The 23,144-nt window shown below is 34.5% G+C and overlaps 1 protein-coding gene across 1 annotated transcript; it reads right to left on the reverse strand.

Moving 5' to 3' along the window:
• Positions 1-162: 162 nt before the first annotated feature.
• On the reverse strand, positions 163-22,381 carry LOC113234035 (annulin-like). The gene is made up of 12 exons (XM_026469262.1): positions 22,255-22,381; positions 11,794-12,018; positions 11,255-11,533; positions 11,009-11,160; positions 10,675-10,915; positions 9,310-9,470; positions 7,926-8,111; positions 7,729-7,839; positions 6,817-6,996; positions 5,137-5,337; positions 2,313-2,555; positions 163-1,052 (listed from the first exon to the last, which is right to left on the reverse strand). Exons 1-12 carry the CDS (start codon positions 22,379-22,381, stop codon positions 903-905), a joined length of 2,256 nt encoding a protein of 751 aa, XP_026325047.1. The 3' UTR covers positions 163-902.
• Between the last annotated feature and the right edge of the window lie 763 nt (positions 22,382-23,144).

The following is a 23,144-nucleotide window of genomic DNA, read 5'->3' on the forward strand; positions in this document are numbered from 1 at the left end:
AGATAGGTAATTGTGTGATTTTTTTAATATAAAGAACGGGTACTCGTAATCTTATTCGTGAATTAACGATATGTACCTAAATGTGCTTTATTTATTGATTTATTAATAAATTAACTATGTAATACATAAACAGTTTTAATAATACTCAAGTATATCTCATACAGGTCAGAGTACTATACACGTATTTATAAAATATTATTGCGATAAGTTAAAGTACAAAGTAAAAATGTAATAAGTATATTTTTTATCCCCACATAGACTTAAACTATACTTGATTATGTAACATTTAGAAAGGTATAACTTCTTCAGTTCTAAATTATACATGAGCAAGTCTACTTCAATGGACGTTTTTTTTCCTTAAAAATGTACGATATACATCCCTAACTACATTTTTTTAACACAACGCGCAGTTCCAAGAATATAAATTACTTATAAATAAATAGCCATGATTTATTACACTATTTTAAGAAACTTAATGAAATAAACCCCCTAAATATAAATATTTTATAACAAAACGAAGAAACTGTTCAGATCTCTACTATACTCTTCAAACATAATATCGAAATAATTTAGATTTTTAAATGCTATTTAATCAGGTCATTATGGTATGATATACAATGGCGATACGGGCCGGTGTCAGCAACTAGGCGCCTATTTTCGAGTAGTTGGTACATCATGTGACTAGTGAACAATAAATAATATTATAATCCTATTGCTATCATCAATAAGAACTAAAATCAAAATTAAAACGAGAGAGGTTTTATGTAATGTTGATACCTTCTAATTTTGAAATATACTTTTATATCGCAGTTTTTTACCCAACATTCGTGTCTTAATGCAAGTTGTTTGTAATCCCATAATCCATAGGTACGAATATGTATAAATGATCAAAATATCACATCTTATGAATTCGGCATCGAAACCATATATGAGAGGAAGCCGTCAACGTCGTGGAGCTCATTGGAGTCAAACTTGATTGAGATCATGTGACGTCCGGCCCATGCCGGCGTTAGTTGGAACGCAGCTTCCACTGGCTCTCCTGGAGCGATATTCTGAAAAAATGGCATTTCCGTGCGTCAATTAAAAAGTTGTCTGTCATTTATCATGAAAAGCATTATGCTTACTCATTGACCTAGCTTACTACATAAACACATAAGAAGTCTGTATCAGTTTCTCTATGCTTTACTAGTAATCAAAATGTTATATTATAAAAAAAATATATCAGAAAGTAACTAAATCTTAGACTATGGAAACCAATTTTCCATCTTCTAAGACCTAAATATCTACCATTTACTAGTACAATATTACTTACAATAATGTCAAAATATTTATTGCATAGATAAATAAAATAATTTCATCACAAACAATTTGCATATTATAATATTAATTTACTTTACATAGCTATATATAGTATTTGATATATTTGGCAAACAATCACTATGTATTGCGTAGATAGCATAAATTTATGTGACAAAATATTTGCATTGTTTGCCTATTCGACAAATACCTACAACAAACACTAAACACGCACTGGTCGGTATCTCGACGCACATCAAAGGAGTCAAATAGGCAAAGACGCAAGTAAACCATCCACACTATGGTCATATCATTGTTGTAACTCCTTATTTGGCTCCATGTATAGACGGCCTTATTTATCACTGCCTGTATGTTTATCTGTACGTCAAATATTTTTCCAAGTACGACAAATACCCAATAGCAAATACAAATAGCCATGTGAAGTGCCACAATAGAAGAACTAAGGTAACTCCCGCGTGCCTGCGCGGCCCAAAGTACAAAGTATGAAGCTTGACGTGACTGACTGTACCTAGTTGCAGCTTGTAAACATAATTTAAAAAATAAAGTGTTCATCGCAGTATTCTCTTGCTATATTAAAAAACCTTTGTAAACCTACAGATATTGTATCAGGTATCTCGATAATGGGAGCACCTATGATATGCTGAATATTACTGAATTTGAGTTACTCTTGTTCAAACCACCATCAACACAACAATAAACATATCTACTATTTCATGTTATTTTTAAAACACCGAACGACGACTTCAATTCTATAATGAATGGCGCGTACGACGACAACCCGCGATATGCAAAGTAAATGCACCACGAAATAGTGCGAATGTGTGTGTCCGTACATGGCGCGGCTGGCGTGTAGGTATATGTATATAGGTACTACAAGCTGCGCAGCTTCATCAGTATGGAGTTACCCTACTAGTCTTATTTTACTTCTGTTTGAATCTTTTGTCGGCATTTGAAATCATGACAAAATTTTGATATCCTAATAATTGAACACTTACTTTATCGAGTGTTAACTTCAGCTGTTCATCGAGTCCTGTTCCTTGAATGTAGAATCTGCCACGTCTTAAGGGAACGGGTAACGGATTAACGAAGCGAGCGGTCACGGTGAATGGTTGACGGCTCACTGGCTTGGCTCCTAGACTGACTTCAATGTCAGGATTTCGCACTCGGAAGTCATCTTGCGCGAAGTAATCAAACTTCGTTGCAACTATTGTTGCCAAACATGCGATATTGAATGAAGCCTGGAGAAAAACAATTTAGTTTTCAAGTTACTTTAATTTTTTAAGCCATTTATTTCCACACACATAAAATACAGAACAAGAGGAAACAAGATTATCTATAGAATATACACACATCAAAAGTGTCTAGGGATCAAGTACGTTTAAGAGTATTGCTGCAATTAGGGTTAATTATATTAACTTTTTTGTATCGCTATTGATACTTTTTAGTGAGTTTTAACATTTAAATAAGGAATATTGTTTAAAATTCGATAATAAGAAGAAAATCGATTGTCAATGTGGTTTTGTATAAAAATGAGTTATAGCGTTTTGACAAAATCATTACAATATCTGCATCGGGACCGAAACAATTTACATTATTATGGAGAGACGACATCATTTAACCCGAGAAGTGATGATGCGAGCCGTCGGAATGTTGGAAGCTGGTTCCAGGCCACGTGCTGTGGCTCTCACTCTTAACACTACACAGAGCGTCATAAGTCGCCTCTGGACGCGCTATCGCATGACGGGCAGCGTGGCCGAGCGACATGGAGGACGATCTCGCATCACGACTCGCAGACATGACCGGTATATCCAAAATACTGCTCGACGGAATCGTACCATGACCGCCATGATGTTGGTTACGAGGCTCCACAGCTCCTCAGGCTTGCTAATAAGCGATCAAACAATCCGAAATCGTTTACGTGAAGTGGGTCTGCGATCCCGAAGGCCGCTCAGAGTTCCACCTATTGCACCCTGCAATCGCAGGACCCGTTTACGATGGGCTCGCGAACACAGAAACTGGGAGGAAGAAGACTGGCGCTATGTGTGCTTTTCGGATGAATCCCGCTTCGGTATGAGACCGGATACAAGACGTACGTTTGGAGAACATCTGGACGTCATGAACGTTTGAGATATTGTCAGGAAGTTCATCCATATGGTGGGGGAACAATAATGATATGGGCCGGTATTTGGATCGGCGGAAGAACCGATCTCATTTGGATCAGGGGTAACCTCAATGCTCAAGTTTACGCAGAGAGGATTGTTTCAGATGTTATCATCCCTTTGCGAGGCCAGTTGGGTGATTCATTTCAACTAATGCATGACAACGCACGTCCACACACGGCTAGAGTCGTAACACGCATTCTTGCCGAAGCTCGTATCAACGTTCTGCCGTGGCCTGCTCAATCGCCAGACCTCAATCCAATTGAGCACGCATGGGATATGCTTCAAAGAAGAGCTGTGCCGAGTATGCATACCGTACATACTCTACAACAATATTTTGACTTGTTACAAAACACATGGGCGGCCATTCCTCAAAGTGATTTTGATAAACTCATCTTAAGCATGCCAAATCGCTGTAATTGTGTGATTCGTGTTAATGGTGGAAATACAGATTATTAATTTTCTTATCTTTACAATAAAAATGAGCAAAATCGTCATTTTCGCCATTTTTTGTCATTTAATTGACGCCGTTAATTTGAGTTTTTTCCCACAATTTGCAAAAACATCAATTTTAGTTTATTTTAATTAAATATAGGGGTAAGCGGTTAAATAAAACATAAGCATTAAAGTAAGAAGTCGTCCTGGAAGACTGGATTTGGTAAATATTGCTTAAATAATTTTTATTTCAAAAATATTCACTTGATCCCTAGACACTTTTGATGTGTGTATATTAAAAAAAACTAAATGATTTGTGTGTGGGGGACAGTCGCAGCATTCAATGAGCGACAGAAGTTGCATAGCACTGGTTTTCAGCCTGTCCCCGACTTTAGTAAACACATATACGCCTGTTCCGTAAACTTAAAGGACTAGATAATCTATTACAATATTAAGCTACTAAAATAAAACAAAAGTCTTAAAAACCAACCATTGCCAAATACTAAAATCTGAATGATTAAAAATTAAAAGTAATAATTAACATTTTATTCGTACCAAACCGAACCAATAATTTTCTGCATAATTGTAAATCCGACTAACTTATTTAAAATTAGTGAATATATCTATTGCCTATATATTTTATAATTATAATTAGATATATATTGAATATATCTATTTAAAATTAGTGAATAATAACGCATAGAAACCTAGTCCGCACACGCTAAGTGAGGCAAATTGAAGCGCTCCAAATGGGCCTACACGAGCAGGCGGGCCTTCAGTGCTCAAGGCCAACTTGCACCGCGAACAGCTCATGAATTTTAGCTAAAAATGACGAAATGTGCGGTAAATGAGTGTAAAAATACGTCAGACAAACATAAAATAGATACTAACATCACATTCCACAAGGAAGTAACGCGTTTCAACTTGTATTTTTATATAAATATTCACTAAAACCGAAAATTAACCTACTACTAAAACTAGCCTACATGAATTTGAGTTTTGCCTCACTTGTGACAGTTCGTTTGATATGAAACTATCATTTTATGCGTTATTATTCTAAGTCTATTGCCACAAAAACCAAATCTGGTCTAGAGGTGTCTCTTTCATTTTTTCTTTTGCATTATGTTATTACATAAATAATGACGGCGACACCAGAAATAAAATCTTCATACCTAATGCTTACGGTGTGTACTAATAAAGCGAACGTTATTCATAATAATCTTACCTGATCAACTAATTTCTTAAAGTATTCTTCGAACTGGACAGACATATCAACTGCTCCATTACTTCCAGATGCAACGCTCACATCAAATTCATGTTTCTTAACAGTTTCGCCCACCTTCCCTGTATATGTAACCGAGTCTACACGAAGCACGCCCTTGACTCTGTGAGCTTCAGATAAAGATCGGTTCTTAATGTTCAAACGCTGTAAGACAATTAACAAAGACCTCATAAAACTCAAGAATTAAATTAGGCATACACTTGCAGGGCAATTTTTGGTGTATCTACTAAAATGCGTGTTATTTGGTGAAATTACCGGCACATAGTATACGGTCGATTTGCTCATATTTGATTTTGTGAGCCTTCTTACGCATTCAACAGAAGAAAGTAAAGGATTTCCAGATTTTTGGTTGAAATTTGTATTTATGCAATGTAATTAAACATAAAATTGGTTTAAAAAGTTTCTTAAAACGTCATTCATTGATGATGCAATAGTAGTCATGTCGAAATGAATTTTACGACTCACAGGTTAAATGTTTTCTTCACACTAATCTACTCTGAACTAAATGGCCGATTAGGAGGTCTGGGCATTGACTGTTCCAGTGCTCCAGTGCGGCACTGTTCCACTGTTCCGGATTTAAAGCTTTGAGTAGCACTGCACCACGTGTACATCAAAATGTACATAATATATGAAATTATTCAGACCCAGGCAAATTATTCCTATATTTACGTAAACGCACAGTGTCTTACATTATAATGAAAATTTCTTTCAAATTTAGGGCTATATACACACCATAGGATGTCTAGAAAAATACTTCAAAAAATCACGGTTCAGTTTTTCATTCAAAACTGAGAGCGTACTTTATATTTAGCACATCCAAACTAATATTACAATGCGAAAATAACTCTATTACAATTTCACGCCTAAACCAAGAATACAATTTTGATGAGTTTTGGTAAAGAAATAGATGGAACCTAGGAAAAGAACATAGGCGCTTTTCGTCACAAAAACATATTTTAAAGGGAGTGAAATAGGAAATGAAAGTTTATATGGAGAACCAATAAAACTGTGAAAATTAGTATAGTACAATAGGCTACTCGAGGTACTTACTCTACTCAGACGAAGTCGCTGCTACCAGCTAGTTATAACATAGATTCGGCGTTTTGCGCTTTTCCCGTTATAGTTTGTTGGATCTTATTAGGTTAAGTCAAAATTGTATAACGTGTTCGTATACTGTATCGTATCTAGTTTGTATATTACACAATTGACTTTTCATTTATTCAATTCATTATTAAATGTGCAATTTAACTACAAAAAAGTCTTATATATTAACTTTTATTCCGTTTCACGGCAATTTAAATTGAGCGTCATTTTGGATTTCCAAAATAGTCGCAGATTCTCACAATATAAGCTTTGGTTTGTGATAAAAGCGATACAAGCATAATTTGTGTGATACCATTGTGTGCAGTTGATTGGTCTGTATGTGGTTAAATAACTTTTCCCCTGCATTTGCACACCTATGTTGTTCTCTACATGTAAAGTAATAATTTTGTTTACATTTGAGTAATTATGTTCAAGTTTCTGCTTGGGTACCAAAACTTTAATAACCTATTTTTAACATAATATGAGTACTTATTTGTTGACAAAAAATTGCTATAAATCTTTCAAAGAATAAATACTTACCACGTTGAAGCCCTGTCCGATTGTGATGTCGTCTCTCATCTCGAATTCGAAGATTATATCGTTGAAAACTTCGTTCAAGTAGTACCTAGCGAATATACTGTCCGATTTGCGAAGCGCATTCTCGACAGTGATGCGCTCCTCCCTTGAACTTTCCGGGTATTTATAAGTGGATGTTATATCCTAGAATAAATAAGTCAAACATTTATTCACTGAAGATGCCTAGAGATATGCTCGATTTTTGGCGATCATTACTATCACTTGGCGGCTTCCAAGTAATAGTAATGAGCGGCCACGCGAGCTCGCGCTAATGTGCCATGGGAAGAGTATATCATAGTCGCCTGTTTTTGGATACGCTATGTGTCGGTAACTTCAAAAAGAGACTGGGCGGCTTCGCGCCAACACGCGTGGTGGCGCGTGGTGGCGTGTGGTGGCGAGTGGTAACGTAATTCGGGTGTACATCGAAGCTTAGTCCGATTCGAGCTACCGTTCGAAAATGTCAGAGGAAGAGCATATAGCTATTTCTGCAGCCACTTTTATATTATGCAGTGGCTACAACGTACCAAATACAAGCAAAAGAAACGACACTGGTGGATGTCATCATTCAACACGCGCAGGCCGAGGTAAATTGTTAAGATTTTATTGAATTGAACACATGTAGTTTGTTTTACGTAATCATACTATAGGTTAATCATTTGAATTTCAGATATAATGTAACGGATATGTCAATACATTTTATTATAGAACCAACCCATTAACCTACCAAAGGTCAATGAACCATCCAGAACATTTTAAAACTTCTATAGAATGTCAGTAAACGATAATGAATATCTTCCAATTAAAGTTCGCAATCATATTGCTAAAACTGATACGAACATGAGAACGCGAACCCATACCTACTCAAGAAAAATTTACCTCTCGATCCATTTTTCCAATAGCTTTCGTTGATATAGCCTGCCCGATGACAGTAGTGTTGCGTCCCAACAATTTCAATGGTTGAATTTCGCCATCATATTTCCAGAGAACCTGAAATTTTTATATTTAATCCAAGTGTTTATTACAAATTCGTTTTGGATAAGTTCTGATATAATTTTATTAAATTGTCTTTTTACCTTATCAGCATTAACTTCAGCTATAACATAAGCACAGTCATAAGGCCTCTCCATTTCTCCTTCATGAACGGCTTTTACAGAAGCAGGACCACATCGAAACATGTCTTCGGATGTCTCTTGAGGTGTCGCATCAATAACCTGCCAGCCACCGTACCCAGCACCAAGATCTGGACGATCCATCCACACCTTGAATTCAAAATAGCTGTTATTGTTGATTGGCGTATCCCTTTCTTGTAACTTTATAATATTCATAAGTAAAATAAAAAATCATATAATATACAAAGTATTTATTTAAATGGTAAATTTTATTAATTTTACAAGAAAAATCATTTTATTAAATTTAATCAACTTCTACTGTCCCGATTTTTTCTTCGCATACAATGAAATCATACTTATAAGAAACTGAGTCTATTATCAATAACAAAAATTATCAATTTTATTAATTTTATATGAAAGATATTTTATTAAATCAGGCCAACTTCGGCGGTGCCGACTTTTTCCATCCAATACAATGAAATGATCCCTTCATGAAACCGAGTCCATTAGCTCTAAAAAAATTTTGATCAATTTTATTCATTTTTATGGACAACTCACTCTTGACCAAAAAATTAAATCAAAGACCTAATGATTCCTAAAACAGTTTCCTTGTATCTTCTATGGTTTCGGATTTGTCCATACTGTCTAATTTAAAAAAAACTATACATTCATATTACAATCTGATACCTCAACATAAACTCGATTTCTCAAGACTATGATCATGTTAGTTGACACGTTATTGCTTATCATCCATCTATAAATAACCTACAAATAATTTAATTAATCAGTACAGCGTACTAAAAAAACCGACCTCAAAATTCGTGGACTGATTTTTACCGAATTTTATTGAAATCGGTTACCAGAAATTGCCAAAAAAAGAATCATCAAAGTCGGTTCACAAATGCCGGCCGGATTTATCTCGTAACATACATACAAAAAAAAACATTCGAATTGAGAACTCCTACTTTTTTGAAGTCGGTTAAAAAAGCAACATTTATTTGTAGTTTTATTTTATACATTTATTTTACTAAAGGTTGTATACACATAATAGTGTATCATCACTTATTTATTATGTCAAACGTAGTATTTTACATTTGACATAAGTAGTTTATCTTTGTAATTTGTTGAATAGGTAGTATTCATTTTCTATGTATTTTTTTATTGCGAACCCCACTTCCCCCTTGATTAATTTAAAGGTTTGAAGCAAGAAATGCCTTTAAGGGATAAGGTCACTTTTGTATGCTTTTTGTGGTACAATGAAGTGTTTACATACATATAAATATTGTCGTATTGTCGCATCTGATCTACGAACGCATTATGCCAAGTAACCACTAATTACGTTACTTACTTCGTTCCAGACATGATAGTTCCAAATGGAGTCTCTGGTAAATTCATTCAGGATATCACCGTTTTCGTCCACGATGACGTCTATGGTCATGCTGCCCTGACTGTCATGCGCGGCGTTATAGCAAGTAACAGGTCGACATGGGATACCAAGAGTGCGGCATACTGAAAAATTATTGAAACGTTGTAGTACATAAGAGAATGTCCCTTTGTGACTTTTTGACATTTACGACACAGAGACGATTATGTTCTGTTTTGTATATTATTACAAAAAATATCCTAACGCACAATTTGTCACTAGTCCGCAATACAATGCTGCGTTGGATGGAGTAAATTTGTCATTCCTTGGGTATCCCAGGCTGGAAGGCGTTAACGGGACGACCTTAATGGGTTTAAGGAAGGAGTGATGGGAAATGGCCAAAGACAGAGATTTATGGAAGATTTTGGGGAACATCTTTTGTGGAAAACAATTAGCAAGCAAAAAAAACAAAAGCCGTTAAAACCAAACACTAAGGTCTGGAGTAGGCACATAGAGAAATTAGTAAGTTCTGCTGACTCGTTCCGTAGCTGAGTGTTAGGTTTTTTTTATAATACCAAGTGACGAGATGATAAAGTCGTGCACCTGGTGGCAAGCGACACGCCTATCCATAATAGTTGTAGTGCCACTCCGAACTTTAAATCGCAGAGATCTTAGGGCCACTGTCACTGCGTCCGTAACCCTGAGACAAGTTAACAAGTCCCATGTGCCTGTAATTTCACCAGCATCCTTACCTTTTCTAACCGGAATGCAGTAATGCTCACAATACTATTTGGTGGCCGAAATAGGTAAGGTGGCACTACTTCACTGGACGCTCTCTCACACTCTTTCACAAGGAGCTTTACTGCTACTAAAATCTAATGTCTAATGTTTATTTATTATTTATACATTTGTAGTCTAAAAAACATTATTTAATAAATAGCTACGTGTATGTAATGTACCCATTGACTAAGTCAATGAATGTACCCAATTTTTTATCACTTTTTATGTCTTTGATGTGCAGTAACTTTAACGCTCCAAAGATTATATCAAAAATGTAAACAATTTGTATATTAGGTGAAAATGTCACTGGTACAAGTCGTCCAGCCGGAACAATGGATTTTTTTCTTTTAGTTTATTCAAACTTTTTGTGTGAATTATAACAACAAATGAGTAGAGTACTTTCACAAAAAAAATGTTAATAAATATTGCTAAAAAAATTGTCACTGCAAGAATCGTCGTCACGAATTTTCTATTAATAAATAATTTTTTTTGATCTGTTTTTCGACTTTATTATCACTATCATTATTAAGTCAAACGAATATTAAATAACTCCATTATATTCCAACTTACGTGTGGTTAAAACTCCAGCGTAGACCCAGCACTGCGCGTATTTAACAGGTCTCTTTCTGCTGTAATAGCTCTGAATTATCGCACTAGAACCAACCCACTTTGTTGGATGGGTGCCTCCACTATAGTCGTCTTCATCTTTACCCCAGTTGCCAACTAACATACCATTATCGTCCTGCACATTGCATGCGGCCGAAAGTGTTCGAGCTGTTTTAACCGGGTCACTCCTATTGCGACCTCTCATCTGGAATATTAAACGCATTGAACAGTTTTATTTTCGTAATACTTCCGTTACGTCACGTCTTAAAATACTATATTGTACCTCTGTTATACTAACCTTTCCTACCTCCGTGATGACATAAAATGCACAGTCCAGGACATCTTTCTCATACTGGGCATAACTCCACGGCACTGGTTTTATCCGATTATACACACCTCTGAATAAAAGCCCGCCGTCATTTTCAACATATTCTTCACGTTGATTGTAACCTTTTATAACGAGTTTTGTATTATTGTAGATTTTTCGTAGTGTGTAATAAAAATTTGTAGCTTAAAAACATTAAGTCATCGCGGAAATGCTCACCCGGCAAGTATACGGTATCGTTCAGACACCAAGGATTGAATATGATGTAGATTGGTAGCTGGTGTGTATAGCTAAGTGATCCTCCAGTGCCAAGCCTTGTGTCGACATCTACTTTCCATGGGGCAACGATGCAGCTCGCGGAAGGAGTGACTGATACTGTCATACGAGTATCCCTCTGACTTTCGTAAACTGCGCTCCATGCTCCAACAGATTCTGAACCTTTCTCCAACAAAGGTACAGCCGCAGTCGTGGCATCAGATGGCCCACGCCTATTTGCATCTGTTTAATAATAGCACATAGATTATTTCCGTTGTTCCCAAAATATGTATGACGGCCATAGTAGTAGCACATAATATGACCTTCGATTCGCATTTTTTGTTTATTGGAAAAATATTGACCTGTCAAATCTATTGCTATTTATTTCGATGAAAAAGTTTGTTTGATGAAAACCAATACTTACTGATAAGACACTCTTAATACATTGTGTTTTTTGCATAGAAAGCTTTTAAATTGTGTACTTATACAAGTATTAATTATACCTGCGACGTAGAAAATGAATGACACGGCATCTCTGGTTGGATCGTAAGGTCTGTTCAATAGAAGATCCATTTTAAAGGACTGTCCTCGACGAACGACGAGACTTGCGTTGGCTTTCCTTCTCATCAAATGGTAGTTGCTAGTGTGATGGTCTTCCCCATTCTTATCAATGCAAAAATCTATTCCCTGAACTGCCAAAACACCTTGTCTACTTCCGTAGATGACATCTGTAACATGAATGCCGAGGTTAAACAAATAGTACCGGTAGATTGATTATGGCAAAGGTTAAGGTCAATTGATACAGTTAGGAATCTCAAATGCGTTAATATATATAAGTACCAATCTTAAATTAGATGTGTATGAATCAAGAATGAACAAAAAATGTACATAAACACCCTTTGAAAATAGGATTCGTGCACCTATAGGTAAGTCATAACATTATAACGGTCATAAACTTATTCTACTATTAGGTGCTAATTATATGTTTTTGAACGTCGATATATATATACAAACAATAGGTTAGTAACAGTAGATATCTATATACTTCAAAAGTATAACAACGTACATAATATAATTCCTTTATAATTCGATAAAAATTCATAATCGCCAAAAAGCCCGCGCACTCAAACTACTTACCCCAATCTCTATACTATTATTTTACTATCCATGTTTTTAAAGCAATTAAATTAAATCGAAAATATTTTCCATCACCTTATACAAACTAATTTCGTAAAAATATTTTTACATATGCAATAGAGAATTTTCCGTCCTTCGGGAGAGGCTAAGGCGTCTAATTGGCCATACTGATTGTGATTTTACTTCGGCAGTTTGGATTAGCTCTGGACCTTTTGGAGGAAAAAGTATCGTTTTTATTTTGACTTTCAATTATTTTGTGAAATCTAGTTTAAAGTGGAATAGGATAGTGCTATTGTGCCTTAATCGAAGATTAAAACGCGAAACTATACGAATCTTGAACTAAAATACCCGTATCGGCCCGTTTTAAGGAATCACGAGTCAATCCAAGCACGCCGCCTCAAATTGCCTATCCTCTTTGTGGCGGCCATATTTACAGAAACATAATTAAACGAAGACATGGCTCAAAGGACTTGTATCCAAGACAAAATTCGGTAGTTTAATTTTCTGACATTTTTCGCGGGAAATCGATAAAACTTCACGGTGGCCATTTTGAAACTTCTTCAAAAAACAAGAGAAGGGTGAGCATTCAATTGTTTTGTGTTTTTATACACTTTCTTGAAACCCAGTATGGTAAACACATAACAGCATTATTACAAAAATCCAAATAGTATTTATTTCTTTTTTTTTAATAGATCTTTTACAACTTCATTAATTAAATCTTTTTAGGAATCGATAGTTTCTTACCTGGATTAAAAGGAATTATAACGTACTTCTTTTTATTCCCAAAATAATATCTCCACAAATCATTAAAGTAATTCATTTTACAATATTTCCAACTTGTCCAAAAATCCGATTAAGACATCTGTTTATCACAGCACAAGTATCACAAATTAAATACAGTAGTGATGCTGTTACGAGCCTGGTGTTTGAATTTAGTTTTAACAGATTGCTAATTATTTAAGCAAACGTGCGTATCTTGTTGTATTCCGCAATGGACTGCGTTTGTTATATTATGTCGAGGCATTCATATAACTCCTACAAACACATTGATGATGTCATGTCAACATCGCCAAAGGAGCAAAAGCTCCCGATACTAAGAAACCGACCGGATCATTGACGAAACATTAGTCTACTATACTCTAAAACATTACTCATTCGAAATCTGTCGAATGAATAAAACAGGCTCAATGACATCATTCTTGTGAAGAGATATATACGACATAACAAATAAGCCGCCGCAAAGGCTGGACTAGAACAATAAATAAATTAACTTTATTATTGCAACCGTAAATACGTATATATCGTCTAGAATGACAATGCTATTAAATCTAGATGTCAATTATAGGAAACTTGTGAGTAATATGTAAGTACCATAACGCCTGTCTCCACCTACTACGCTCCTGATAAACCTCCTACGCCTCCTCCACTCCCATCAGTCTCTTCATACATTCCCGTTTATTTCTGTCACTCTTAAACAGACCTTTTAAGGTCATTCCTAATCTGATCGAGGTACATACGTTAAGGTCTACCTCTCTCCGCGTCTCCGTCCACAATTGCTCTTATAAATCATCTTTCATACTACAACACTCTCTTACTTACATTCAGTTCTTTAAGACCGCACATAGTGCGCAAAGCGCTCATTTCTACAGCATTATTCACCGTACTTTTATGCTTTTTCTGCCACATCCTACACTGACTACCATAAATTAGGGTTGGGACCAGCGCGCGCTCGATGAACGCCTTTCTTGAGACGTTTTGGCTTTCCATTGAACGTACGTCACATGCTGATGCCAAAGTTGTCACAAAACTTTTACACAATTACAAATTTTAGATTTAAACGAAACATATTCAGAATATTTATTCACCAAGACAACACAGTACATTGATTGTAGGTAAGTCAAATTAGAAGAAATACAAACGAACTTAAATTTTACAGGTATAAAATACAGATTGTTTATTACCATGTTATTTAAAAAAATGAATATTTATTCATATTTGAATCCATAAATTCTATGATTTTATAAAAAGCGTGATTTACAAACTAAATTCTTAGGTTTTGTAACAGAATCTACAGTTTGAAGCTATTCGTATTTGTTTAGAATTATTGTTACTTTAACTACTTCGGAATTAATTACCAGTGTGGGTGATCATCTCGAGTAAACAGGGTTGGATCCTCACCTTGAAATTAAGCGTTTTATAGTTGTAACCCACACACGCTATGTATAGACAAATGTGAGTAGGTGACTCTACAATACCGCTCATGTTAGGTCATATTGATTAAGGATACAATGAATTGATGCATTGGTAACTAAGATATACAATTGAAGGTATAGTATAATTTACACATGCATGCTCTCACGTACTTTGTGGATAAATAATTGTTATAAAACCATCAAAATCCTTATCGAAATAGTATCTTTCATTATTTAATAGCGTTCGAAAAAGTTAGAAAGTGTTGTTTGTGTGACTTGTATATTATTATTTTTTTTTTCTCTTTAGATTTATATTATTCAGTTATTAAAAGTCAGCTGTATAAAATTTAATATAATCTTAATGACGTGCTCGTAAAACATTTCTGACAGAAATAGGTACATTTAGGTACGAAATGAGAACTCTGCAATAAAAACGTAATGGTTGATTCAATGACGTTCGAACAACACACGAAATTGCTGTGTGCAACTTGGTGTACTATTCTTATCTCCGTATTACTAAACTACTTTTCTTAACTTCTCTTTTTTTTATTGACCAAAATCAGAAAAAAATACTTATTTACTAAAATTACAAGCTTCGCTTAAAAAAACCTGTCCGGCTTTATTCGCGGCGAAGGATTTCACTCTAATTTAACCAAAAATATAATACAATGGAGCAAACATTTTTAAAACTAACTTAATTACATTTAGACAGGTACAACAACATGCTTATTTACATATGCGTATAATATCAATTTATAAAATAAAGTTTATATCTTCAATTTTCAAAAAATGTTTCTTAATGTATGATTTATACTGTTTGTTGTTTTGATATTTTGATTATTTTGATTCTTGATTTTGTGCATCCCGTAAATCAACCGTAAGCAAAATAAACAAAAGAAAAATTCAGGTAAACTAATTCTCTCAAGGTGTGCGTATACCGTGTCTAAAATAATTAATACCACCCATAACAAACCGATTTGAAAATTGATTCTCTATAGTCTATTTTTGTCGAGCATTTCAATTTCACGGATATCTTAACTCAGAGAATATTACATCACCCTATGCTAAAAAAACGCTTCAAATATCGGTCAAAAGCAAGCGAAATTGATTGATGATTAATAAAGGAAAATTCCTTTGAAAGACTAAGTAATGACTGAAATATCATTTCCTATAACATTTATCTCTATTAACAACTAAATTCATACGTTTTACTTACGTCAAAATACTATTTAGGAATGCTTACTAGAATGCGATATGGCATAAGTTTTGCTTTATATTTCCGGTTTGTTTACCTTATTTGCATAGGTTTCGTCATTAAATAATAATATGTTGTTATTGGAAATATTTGCGTATTTTAGTAAATGAAATTTACACACTAATTTCAATTATTATTAATTTAAACATTAATTATTCATAATTCTGTTTATACAAATATGATATACAAACACGTTGGAAGGACTTTAAGATACTATGTAGTTTAAGAGAATTATGAGTTGTTTTATTATGACATACCCACGTTCGATGTCACATACAATATACACAGAATACATAAAATTATTATTTAAGCGTCATACGCTGTGAGTACACTTACATATTACAAAGTATTACACAAAAGTTGTACTACTGACAGAGAGTTATTATTCACTACTTACTGTAAATTATATTGCGTGCGTTTTGGTAATAAATCATGTTTCATTGATATTATATTATGTGTTAGGTTCCTCAAATTAATAAATGTTGCATAAAAACTTATATTTTCATTCAATGTTGACAAGTGACTTATCCATGAATGGGCCATGTAAGGCGCGGACACCGGTTCGCCTTGAACATGGCGATAGCAGAGACAGCCTCCGTACATGTCAAGTTAAATATTCCTAGAAACTAGACTGGTACATAGGACTAAATCCGGAATCGAATGACCAAAAAAACTGATAAGCTTTCGTCTTTATAAATGCACTCAACTGTCTATATTCTCTAAAACAAAATGTTAAACGTTAGTCTAAATACGGTGTTATACATATAGAATCACATTTACAACTTAAATATTCCCCGAAACTATACAAGTACTTAAATGGGACAAAATGCGGAATTGAATGACCAACAACACTAAAAGCTATTGTCTTTATAAATACACTCATCTGTCTATGTTCTCTAAAACAAAATGTTAAACGTTTGTCCAGCTACGGTGTTATAGATATAAGATCACATTCACAAGTTAAATATTCCTCGATCATAGACAGGTACTTAAATAGAAATAAACCCGGAATTGAATGACCAAGAAAACCGAAAAGCTTTGCTTTTAAAAATTTTTTTTGTCTTTAAAAATGTGTCTATGTTCTCTAAAACAAAATGTTAAACGTTAGTCCAGCTACGATGATAGACAGGTACTCTAATAGGACAAAATCCGTACTTGAATGGCAAAGAAAACTGAAAACCTTTTGTCTTTATAAATACACTCATCTGTCTATGTTCTCTAAAACAAAATGTTAAACGTTTGTCTAGCTACGGTGTTATAGATATAGGATCAAATCGCATCCTTTAGTGTCATAAGGCCACATGTGCAAAATGGCAACTTTTCAGAAGAAAGCCTCAAAGATTCTACGACGAAATTAGTCCATAACTTTTTTACGCTTAAATATCAGTTATAAAATTTCACATACACATATTTAGTTTCATGTAGTTCGTATTATTTTTATGACTATCATCGCCATCCCTTTGTCCGCTTTACCACATGAAAACCCCGCTCAAACACTGTACTTCACGTATGTATACATCATGTGATACATCGCACGGACTACATCGTAAATAATAACAAATAGAAATCCGCTTTACATTTCTAGTGCACAGCGGATTTCAATTTCCGCTTTACGCCAGGAATGTAAAGCGGATTTCAATTTATTATTAAAGTTGTTTAATTTATTCTAATTTCGTTTATTCCATTTTTATCACATGTAGTGCGATGTAGTTCGTGCGATGTATCACATGATGTATGTATATACGTGTAAGTACGTGTGTTTGAGCGCGGGCGCTTTCAATGTGGTAAAGAGGCACAAAGCGCGGGCGCTTTAATCGTGGTAAAGCTAATTATAGTATGGTAAGTTAGTATGGAATGGCATGAACATTCATACTGAACAAGTGGGTGCAGCGTAATGGTGCTTCACGAATCCACACCCTCGGATTTGTAAAGCTAAATCTTAAAATAACTAATAGAAGTACAGTTAGAATTCATTTCGCATAGTTAACATTAAAAACATTTGGATAGTATAACAAAGAAAAAAATATCCTTTATAATTCTTTATTAAGCCGTCGAATAGCAAATCACTATGTCACTATATCAATTTAAGTGTGAACTGTGCTCACTTTTACACACGTTATGTTATTTATTAGTGATGATATATGACTTGCTTTGTCAATCAAGTTTTATGACTAAGTAATAAAATAATACAAACAAGCAAAGTTCTTAACGACGAACATTGAGATGTTGACTAAAATATTGAGAGTACTATAAAAATGTAATCTTATGTAGGCCTGTTTAAAAATATAAATGCAAACTATAAATAGCCTTATACATGTAAAGTTGATTATATTTATCTCTTTCTGCTCTACTATAGTTCTCACTGTTAGTATTTTCTAAGAAGAGCACGTTATAAATAACATATTTATCTTACTACAAAATATCCGCTTAAGTGTGAAGAGTGGGAATACCGTGTACCTTCTCGAAGTACCTGCGCTACACACAGTGGCGAATAACGCATCTGAAAAGGCCTTTAATTTTTGTTCCACCCTGGATGTAAGTATTAGTATAAACAATTAAGCCTGAGGAAATATAAATAAGAAAACAACAGAATTATTAACGTAATGAAATTGTTGTAGAAACACGATACATAATTGCACAAATGTTCGTGCTCTTGAACCTAAATTCAGTGCTATTTCAAGTTTTACTGCACAAGACGATCACACCATAGAGAGCAGAATAATATATTTACTTGTCAAATTCCGTCCGTCTTGGTTAAAAGTACGGTAATACAGAGTATTAATACCGCCGTGTGCATTTTGGAGACGTGGTGGACGGTATGCTAAAAAGAGAGTAAGTAAGCATAAAAATCTCAAGCGTCCGATGATCGCACCAAGTGCCCCTAAGAAAGCTTGCATAGTGAAGAAATACACTCACCAGCATATTTAGCGCAACAAAAAGTGAGAGTGTAAAACAGTAGTGTTTATATTTCAATAAATAATCATTAGAAATAAAGTAGCGACTGAATTAACGTTTACTACTCAATCTTTGTGGGGAAAAAGCCTTGTTTAAAAATATAAATTTTTCTTAGACTTTATGACAAATCAGAAAGAGTTTAAAATTTAAAAAATTGTGACAGTATTACATTGATTAAATCAAACTTTAATAAGTGAATAAAACTTTGTCACCTTTATTTTAATTTTCTACTAATACATTTTTATTTTCAAATTACACCTAAAATAAAAAGATGCTTCATTATTTTGGGGATTTTACTAGTTCCTGGTTCTAGTTCTAGTAATACACGTGACTATAATACTAACTTCAAGTAATACACGTGAGGGGATAAAACCTATCTGTAAACCTATATATCTTGGAATGATTAGAAAATTAAAATTAAGAAAAATTGGAAAATTGGACTGATTTTCACACCAACGACTCAATTCTGCGGGAGCTTAACGTCCAGACCAGACCTTATGTCAAGGTAGGTTGGTCAAATTGCCAAGAAAAAACGGCGCAACCTCTAACAACTAATGGTCGCCGGACGGATCGACGGACCAAGTATGTACGGTTCTCGGCATGGGTTTCCATGACGCGCTCCACTATGCCTAAGACCTCCACAGGTAGCATAGCGTCTTCATGCCGAGCTTGTTTCTTAGGGCGAGTCATGAACCTCAGTAATGAAATATACGACGCTACGAGGAGAAGAAAATGAAAATCATAACGTTTTTATAGTTTGCTTATTAGCTTTCGCTTTGTTCGTTACCGCGGTCTCCTCAACGATAGACGCGCATGAAACGCATATGGAATCTTCATCGAAACGACTCATATAAGCCCACAGAAGGTAGCTGCTGCTGCCATTGCCATCAACAAAACGGCTCTAAGTCACAACATCACCTCATTTTCATTGGAAATACGTCTATGTGCCTCGTTTATTGAAATCGGTTAACGGAAAGTGAGTGAAATTCTATAAACCAGGTTCGTCCCCTAATTTTCCACCCTTAGAGCGGTTATACGCGGTGACTTTTAGCAGCGATGCAAACGCGGTGCAGTAGCGATGCAGTCGCTAATCTTCTACCTTACACACACGCGTGATTTTAAGCAGCGATGCAAAAGCTTAGCAAGCACGCAACTGCATCGACACAAACGCGCGATTGCATCGCTACACTTGGGATTTATGGGCGATTGCAATACAATTTGCATCGCGCTTGCATTGTTGCTAAAAGCCGCCGTGTGTAACTACTCGTAGAGGTAGAATATTTTCTATAAATTTGAATGGAGTTACTACCGAGCGATATCCAACAATAAAAGAATCATTGAATTCAATCCACAAATGTCGGAGAAAGCGCGTAACATACACACAAAAAATACAAATGAATTGACAACCTCCTTTTGTGAAGTCGGTTGAAAATCAAACCAAAATAGTTATATTTTTACTTGCAATTACAATCTATTCCTCTAAATACATTACAGTACTAAGTAATCGATAATTACATATCCAAAATATAGAATAAAATACAGATCAATAATTTAGAGATTTCAGAGGGAGATATTAACCATTCTATGTGTATTATTTCCTTGACGTTTATGTAAATATATTTTATACTATACTCATCTGCCTATTCCGATCCTGCGGATTAAGCAATCATCTTAGTACGAGATATAGAAGAACTCTAAGACGTGTCATTTCTGAAGGAACCATGAAGTTGGAGCAGGCGCTCTACATCTCCCTCGTAACCGAATTAAAAACACTAATCTTTGTATATATCATCGAAATGATAGATATTTTCTTAGTATCATAACACACAATTCCAGCCACTTTGTATTTTTAAACCGCTAGAATACAAAAACACTGTTAACGCAGAAAAAGATCCCGGTTTTACTAATTCAAATGTTCAACAAGGACTTATAGAAATGACGTTTAGTATACCAATTTCAAAACTGCATAATAATTTTTGATCAATCAAACATTTTCAAGCCATTTAGAAAATAATGAAAGGTGGCTCGAATTGTCAGTCCGCGAGTGTAGTTCACACTTGTCTTTATAAATCATAGGTGAAAACGATAATTGCTCTTTTGGATTTTTGTCATTCAAGCAGATAAAGGAAAATAATATTTTATATAGTTTTTGTTTCACTATGACAACCTCGGTGGCTCAGATTAGCACTATGGACGCTAGATGAGAAGGGCCCGGGTTCGTTTCCCGGTATTACTAATCCGGTTATCCGGTGTTATTGTCTAGTAATTAGTTTTCAAGTTCATAAAAACAGAATTGGAACATAAACAAGGACTTCATTATAAAAATGTTAAAGGATTTTTATCTTGTGGCGACGACAACGAGTTAATGAAAACAAAGTGTAAGGATATTTACTTCTTTAAATAATCAACAACATTTTTGGAAACAGCTAAAATAAATCAAGGTTTAACGTAGGCACAAACATGAACTATAATGTAAAACCATATTTTTGAATAGAAATGGAATACATTGGGAGAGACCTTATAATCAGCATTGAATGTCATTATATTGAAGAAAAAATCATAACTGGTTTTACATATATGTAAAACGTAAACTGAATACACCCACACAGTTACAATTGTTGATGTGTGCACTATGTATGCACTTGCTAAGAATATCCTTGTCAAACCACAGCCCTAACTATTTTAACAAACTAAACTACTTCGTGTTCGGTCATTTCGGCACCTCGACGTTTTATTTTAAACCAATATCAAAGGTTCATCATCATCAATAACCTATTTATACATCCCACTTCTGTAAATTATACGCGATGTTTATTTGTTTCTCTGACCCGATTTTCTGTCTCATTATTTTGATGAGCTTTTATAGTATTGCGTATAGGTAGAAAAATATATAAAAGACTCTGAAACGGCGCGACAAATCCGAGTGTCTTCTAATTTTAATGTCACTTAATGAAATCAGGTAGGTAGTCTTTGTATATTAAGATGTTATATTTTACTTAATTCTTTCAATAAGTGTCGTAACTTTACAAATTAAATTATAAATAAAAACGTTACTTGATGAATAGACATGACGTCACTTACCCATTTTTCAAAATTGACCTTTCAATCGTATTTTCGAAGAAAAACTGCATTTTTTATTGTACAAATTTCCTTATTTATTAGTGAGTATGTTTTGGTACTTAACTTTTGTCTATTGTTTGCAATATCTATGACATAAAACCATCATATCGTAAACAAGTTAGGAATATGTAATTTTGATCAAATTATTTTCGAAAATGTCTTTTTTTGATGTTATACACATATAAAATAAAATTGATATGTATAAAATAATTTAGTCCACATTTTGCCATGATAATAGCTAATATGGTGGATTAACACCTAATACCGTCTTTACAGATAAGACCCATGCCGTAGGATGTACGTACCATTTGAGACATTCAGACGCAGTGGCCGTGGTAAATCCCTGATGTTGCTGGAGTCTGATTTACTTCTCCTGCAACATTCACACGGAGAATGACAGCAGCCAGTCAATTTACTCTTAACTGTCCCCATTGTACACCTGTTATATCCACAAGTCCTCGATTCACTTTACCATTAATTATCACGTCGAAAACATACACTATAACTCGATTAGATCATATCCAATTTAAAAACTTAAGTTTGTTCAGTTTGCCGTTATGTAAACAAACGATCAGCTGTGGACACTCTGCCTTCAATTATTTAGACTAATATTTTCTATTAAGGATCTTCTACTACTTCCTAATACTTATAACAAAATAGCGCTAAACACTATACACATTTTTTTTTATTTGGGGAACTCGCGTTTACGAAACGCGTGCGCACAACACCATAAGATCGATACATCTGCGTCTGCAATCCTTAATGTCTCGACTTGATCAGATGTGACCTCTTATCAGCTTACCTACTCACCCACGCATCATCGAAAAGATGCCCAAATAACTAAATTATTTACTACATGTAAAATACATACTTGGTTATTAAGCATAGACCTGGGAATTTCTTAGTGTTGACGCCATCGGATTGATCTAAAATCAATTTTTATTTTCATCTAAATTCAGGTACTATCAACTCTGCTTATTTTGAAACTCATCAGAAATCCTACGAAATTCTATTGAAATTCGTGAAAATGTATTGTTCTGTTTTATCACGCCATAAACTGTTAAAAAAATTTCATTCTTTTGACAACATTGAGTATTCTATTTTATCGTAGATTGTTCGTCATTTACGTACATATATTACATTGATTTTAACTTTATTAAAGAGCTCTTCATATTTTTTATTCTATTGTAACTCA

This window comes from Hyposmocoma kahamanoa, unplaced genomic scaffold, assembly GCF_003589595.1.
Source record: "Hyposmocoma kahamanoa isolate Upper Pololo Valley unplaced genomic scaffold, ASM358959v1 102, whole genome shotgun sequence".
Taxonomy (NCBI): Eukaryota; Metazoa; Arthropoda; class Insecta; order Lepidoptera; family Cosmopterigidae; genus Hyposmocoma; species Hyposmocoma kahamanoa.

What these genes read in the sequence shown, in the direction of transcription:
- LOC113234035 (XM_026469262.1), bottom strand. Translation starts at nt 22,381, where the DNA reads ATGGGGACAGTTAAGAGTAAATTGACTGGCTGCTGTCATTCTCCGTGT. An exon ending in CGCTGGAGTTTTAACCACAC is followed by an intron (nt 9,471 to 10,674) that starts GTAAGTTGGAAT and finishes ATAATTTTTCAG; the next exon opens with TATGCCGCACTCTTGGTATC. An exon ending in TGAAGTTAACACTCGATAAA is followed by an intron (nt 1,053 to 2,312) that starts GTAAGTGTTCAA and finishes CCATTTTTTCAG; the next exon opens with AATATCGCTCCAGGAGAGCC.